The 5,776-nt window shown below is 37.9% G+C and overlaps 1 protein-coding gene and 1 pseudogene across 1 annotated transcript; both read right to left on the reverse strand.

Moving 5' to 3' along the window:
* Nucleotides 1-230: 230 nt before the first annotated feature.
* LOC139882605 (putative pentatricopeptide repeat-containing protein At3g13770, mitochondrial) lies at nucleotides 231-3,141 on the reverse strand (annotated as a pseudogene).
* A 1,137-nt stretch (nucleotides 3,142-4,278) lies between these two features.
* Nucleotides 4,279-5,251, reverse strand: LOC139882585 (uncharacterized). The gene is made up of 5 exons (XM_071866874.1): nucleotides 5,203-5,251; nucleotides 4,954-5,105; nucleotides 4,822-4,870; nucleotides 4,461-4,603; nucleotides 4,279-4,365 (listed from the first exon to the last, which is right to left on the reverse strand). The coding sequence occupies exons 1-5, from the start codon at nucleotides 5,249-5,251 to the stop codon at nucleotides 4,279-4,281; spliced, it is 480 nt and encodes a 159-aa protein (XP_071722975.1).
* Between the last annotated feature and the right edge of the window lie 525 nt (nucleotides 5,252-5,776).

The following is a 5,776-nucleotide window of genomic DNA, read 5'->3' on the forward strand; positions in this document are numbered from 1 at the left end:
TTGGATATACTAATATTTAGCTAAAATTTGATGATGTATTAAAATATAAAAGTTGGCAAAATATCATGAAATGGATTCAGAAGAATTTAAATCTGAAAAGCTTGATATAGTTTTAATATGATTATATTTCTAAATTAAGATGAATAACATGTCCATGTGTATATTTACAACATGTTCACAATCTACATACAGCTTCTCTTTGTTTCTGTACAATATTCATTTTGTTAATTCTACCAGTAATCCCCACAAGAGCATACACCATCTACAAAGTGATGGAACCTATAACCATCCCTCATAGAAATCTCTCTCTTTTCAATCTTTGATATATATTTTATAGCAGAGTGGCAATCACCACAAACCCTCAAGTTCTTGATTATTCTCAAAGGAGTTCCGGCCGAAGTACTTATCAAACCGAACGCTAACGCTAACTTCTCGCTATGTCCACATAGACTGAATTCCTTGTCATGTTCTTCCACATTTTGCAGAACATATTTCGTATCAGGGACATAACCTATCTTCTTTATCTCGGAAATTAAGCTTTCCAACTTCAACAATACCTCATCCATCAGTGGTTGTGTACTGTCTCCAACGAGAAAGCTATAAACTTTTCTATTTACCTCAATCCAGCTGCAAGCCGGCGATTTGATAACTTCTCGATTTCTCATCAAGCAGCGGATTTTAGCAACATCCTCCCATCTCCCAGCTGCAGAGTAAATATTAGCTAAAAGTATATAATTCCCTGAACTTTCCGGCTCGAGCTCGAAAACCTGTTTTGCAGCATATTCAGCCAGTTTAGGGTTACAATGAATCCTACAGCCACCCAGTAACGATCCCCATACAGCAGCATTAGGCTCACAAGGCATATTCTTTATAATTTCTAGAGCTTCGTCTAGCTGGCCAGCTCGAGCCATCAAATCAACCATACAACAATATTGATTAATTTCTGGTTCCATGGAGTAATCGCTTTTCATCGCCTCAAAATACTTCCAACCTTCTTGAACTAATCCTGCATGACTACACGCAGTTAAGAGATTTGTGAACGTTACATGGTTTGGCCTCACTCCAATATTTTTCATTTGTTCGAAAAGGTTCATGGCATCCATCCCTAACCCGTGCATCCCGTAAGCCGATATCATCACGTTCCAAGAGACAATATCTCTGTTGGGCATCAAACCGAAAATTTTCCGACAGTCATGGATTGCCCCGCACCGTCCATACATGTCGATAACAGCATTCTGGACAAAGTTACTAGTATTAAGCCCACGCTTTACGATGAATTGGTGAATTTCTTTTCCTTGGGTTAGAGCAGCCAATCTTGAGCATGCAGGAAGAACTGAAACCATGGTTACTGTGTCTGGTTCAAGATTAGTACTAATTACCATGTCTCTTAACAAGCTCAAAGCCGTAAGTGCCTGTCCATTTTGTGCACAGGCAGCTATAATTGCATTCCATGTAACGACATCTCGTTCGGAGAGTTCATTGAATACAGAATATCCGACTTCCAATGAATCACAGGCAGAGTACATTGAAAGTAGAGCACTTCCGACGCCTGTTGATAGCTCAATTTGGTGTCGTAGAGCATAACAGTGAATTTCCTTACCGATCTTTAAATCTTTAACTTGAGCACAGGCCGAAAGAGCCCCCGATATTGTAGTTGAGTTTGGGCGAACTCCTGCCTCTAGCATTTTACAAAAGAATTCAAGAGCTGTTGCTCCATCTCCATTTTGGGAACAGCCGGTGATGAGTCCATTCCAAGTGATGATGTCGGTTTCCACTCCCTGCAACTCCATTTCATCGAGAAGTTTCATGGCTTCCTCACGGCTACCTGTCAGAGCACATCCAGCTAATATTGCATTCCATGATATTAAATCCTTCTGTTTCATTCTATTAAATATTCGATATGCGATATGTGAGGACCGACACTTAGAATAGAAGCCAACCAATGAATTCTCCACCAGCAAGTCAAAAACCAACTGATCTGTTTTTACACAATACCCATGAACTTCTTTGCCATGGCGAACCAGAGTTAAATTCATGCAGGCTGAGATGACACTTGCAATGGTTATTGAATTCGGTTTCACTCCATGGATCACCATTTGCCTAAACAAGTTCAGTGCTTCAGGAAACCGACCATTTTGTTCGTGCCCGGAAATCAAAGCACTCCAAGAGATGACGTTCGGCTTGAAACCATTTGAATTCCCAATTTCGACAAAGTACTTGGAAGCCTCCTCAAACCGTCCGTGTTGAGCATACCCAGCAATAATGGAATTCCATGTTACTTGATCAGGCATTATACCTTCTGCTTTCATATCCTCGATACATTTCAAAACCTTCTCAAACATTCCTCTCGACGCATAACCTGAAATCATAGTATTCCACATGAAAACACCTCTACTCTCCATCTCCTGAAACAGCTGTTCAGCTACATCAATTCTACCACATTTTACAAACATGTCAAGATAAGAAGTTTTCACGAAAGCATTCCCTTCAAAGCCAATACTCAACATGTAATCATAAACATTTTTCCCGCTCCATAGTTTTGCAACTTCGAACATGCTTTGAACACCTTTGGAAACACCAAATGATCAGGCCTAACACCTTCCTCCACCATCAGATAAAACAAATTGATTATTTCTTCATACTGACCCAACCCATTATACATTTCCATCATAGAAGTCCAACTAAAAACATTCCTCTCACACAATTTCTCAAACACCTTGCGAGCCTCATCCACACGCTCGGATTTGGCATACAATTCTAACACTTGGCTACCAAGAAAAGCACATAACTCAACTCCATAAACAATTAAAAGAGCATGAATTTGTAAACCCAGTACCAAATCCTTACTCTTTTTGCATTTTTGAAGTAGTAAAGCGTAAGTTTCAGTGCACTCAACTGGGTTGGTAAAGTCCATTGAATGAAGCAAGCGAACAACTTTTTACCTTCGGTAAAGTACCCACTACTTATTTCTGGGGTATTTGTCAGTTTTGTAAGAGATTCATGTTCTTTTCGTGTTGTTGAAGCAAGTGTCCGCCATTTTCGAGTATGAAGAAAATGGGGAGTGGTTAATTTTGAGGGAAGTTCTCGTTGATGTATTGAGATATTAGATTGGAGAGATAATGGAATTAAGGAGATTAGCATTGCAAACAATGAGCACTTAGTCGGGATTATGGATTGTATTAGCAGAGAAAGCTAAAATCTTTATTCGTTGTAGAACACAGTAGCCATTGATTCTTTTCTGTTTATCCTTTCAGAAATTCAGATATACAAAAAATCGGACGTTACAACTTACACGTCATCCTTTGTAAAACGGACCTGACGTCATCCGTTGTAAAAAACGGACGTTATAAAGTTTCGTCATTATTTTAGAAACACGGACGTTAATACGGAGACGGAAGTTCATGACGACGTTGACGTCCGCATCTTGTTTTCATGCACCGCTTGGCCAAACTGCCAGAAATAGTGATACTACATATGCCAGGAATTGTTCGATTTTCCTATATCTGCTCAATTTTACTGATGATACTATTTACTACTACCTCCCGTCCGTAATTAATTATCATATTTTTTATGTATTTTATATAGAAAATGTGACATTAGAGACGGAGGGAGCATATTCCATGAGTGAAGTTACTTATCATTTGATAACATTTCATCTCGACAAACTCGAGGCTTATGTTTCGCTAATTCTGTTGCCGAGTAAATCAGTTGGCCGGAGATAACTACAGTACTTGTCAGGTACAATGGATTCCCATCTTTAAGTGGCTTTGCCGGGAAATTTGGGGTGCGAATTGCTGCCTGCTCTGCTCTGTATTCCAAAATGCCAGCATTTGATGCTCTATGTCTTATTAGGCTTCATTATGGAATTACTGATGTCTTGGTTTTGCAAAAAGACAACGATTCTCTCGGTATTATTAACTTCAATCTCGTCTCAAGCATGAACATTTTGTTGCAGCACAAAGAATACCGTCTTTATACAAATTTGCAAGATTTGTATGGATTACTGACAATCTAGGCCACCAATCACGGCCAAGAGTTGAAACTTGTCGACAATGGACAGACAACTAAGGTAGCACAATGGTAAACTACAATACCAAATCATATGTAAACAAACCAGGGAGCAGAACAGAACATATGTCTCGTTCATTACAGATCATTGCATGGACTAAAGGAACAACGAATAAAGCAAACCGAGCTTTCACAATTGATAGTTTAATTTACACGAGTTTAAAGGTTAATAACGTAAGTGATCGGTTCAGCATACACCACTAGAGGTTGTTAGTCGGAGCGAATACCACCCATGAAGGTCCTTGGATCAGGACAGTTTCCGGTGAATTGAGCTTGGGAGAAATCAAAACCAGGGTTCTGCACATCAACAATAAAAGCTTTGTTATTATAACTATAAGTGCAAAAGAGTTAAACCATTTTACCAAAAGAGTAAAGCAGCTCTTTTTACATACCTCCTCCTGGAACCTCTCAAGCATAAGCCGCTTCTGTTCAAGATCAGTGGCGTAAGGGTCAAGCTGAGACTGACCAGCTATCGGCGAAGACCATGTCTGTCCCTTATCCCTTTTTTGCAACATTATGTGCATTATATCGTCCTCTGTCCCACAAAAATACATCGAACTCAGCCAAAAAAACGAGATTTATCCAACAAAATACCACTTCCATCACATGAAGCTACAAACAAATTTTCCAATACATGATCACCTAAAACTGTATATCACTTGGAACTTTCTTCATTTTCAACATATCAAATCAATTTCGTTCTTTTTCGGAAGCGAAATAGAATAACAAACGCGATTAAGCTAATTAGATTACCTATGGTCCAAAATGAAGAACCAGTCTTCACTGGGCTGGTAAGATCATGCTGAGACAAACAAAAAAGACAATTATAAATACAAAAATATATGAAAAATCCAGTAAAAACAAAAATTCAGAAGAAATTTTTACATTGAGATAAGGAGGATTGCCTTTGATTCCAACTTCCACATGTTTAGACTGTATCTTACAGTAAAATAGCTTCTTCGACTGAACATTTGGAGGCAAATCTATGTACATATTGACTTCCTCTAAAGTTTGATCCCATTCAAACACCTTTTGGCCTGAAAAAAAAAGAAGAAGATAAAAATCACACCTTTAAGTTAAAACTTGCGATTGATTTCAATACATTCAACAAAAGAAAATGGAAAGAGGATAAACCATTGTGGAGGAACTCGTGTCGTTTCTCTGGAGCCAATTTCTCCGCCATCTTATAGGATTCCCTGATCGGTTTGCGATAGAATTGTGGATTTTCTGAAGCTTTGGGTTGGGATTTTTGTGAGATTCTCTTGAACGTGAAAGAAGAATCAAAATCTGTGTTTGAGCTTGGAGTTTGTTCTGAGAATGGAATGGGATTTTGTGGGCCTATTTGACAATTTTCCCAAATTATATGGGCTTAGATACAATTTCAAAGAAAGTTAAAACCCATAAGCTGGGCTTCCCAGTTTTACATTTTTTATTTTTATTTTTCATTGTTGCATCGATATCGATTTTAAATGGGCAAATTCTAAGACCACCTTCAATACGGAAGTCGAATTTGACGTCATGCAATTTGATCCCAATTTTTTTTATTGGAGTGAATCGAAAAAATAGATGGTTGATTTGAGAGGGTCAAATAAAAAGATTTGACCAACTAGTGGATCTCATATTACTTTATTATTTTTTTTGTACTTTTTAGTGTATTTTTTATTTTTATTTTTATTTTTTGTATTTGTATTATTTTTATATTTTATAT

Source organism: Rutidosis leptorrhynchoides, unplaced genomic scaffold (genome assembly GCF_046630445.1).
Source record: "Rutidosis leptorrhynchoides isolate AG116_Rl617_1_P2 unplaced genomic scaffold, CSIRO_AGI_Rlap_v1 contig289, whole genome shotgun sequence".
In the NCBI taxonomy this organism is placed as follows: domain Eukaryota; kingdom Viridiplantae; phylum Streptophyta; class Magnoliopsida; order Asterales; family Asteraceae; genus Rutidosis; species Rutidosis leptorrhynchoides.

Coding starts and splice junctions, on each gene's coding strand:
- LOC139882585 (XM_071866874.1), bottom strand. CDS start 5,251: ATGGCGGAGAAATTGGCTCCAGAGAAACGACACGAGTTCCTCCACAAT. Junction 5,106..5,202: donor ACACGAGTTCCTCCACAATG/GTTTATCCTCTT, acceptor TTTTTTTTTCAG/GCCAAAAGGTGTTTGAATGG. Junction 4,366..4,460: donor TTGAGAGGTTCCAGGAGGAG/GTATGTAAAAAG, acceptor GTTGATGTGCAG/AACCCTGGTTTTGATTTCTC.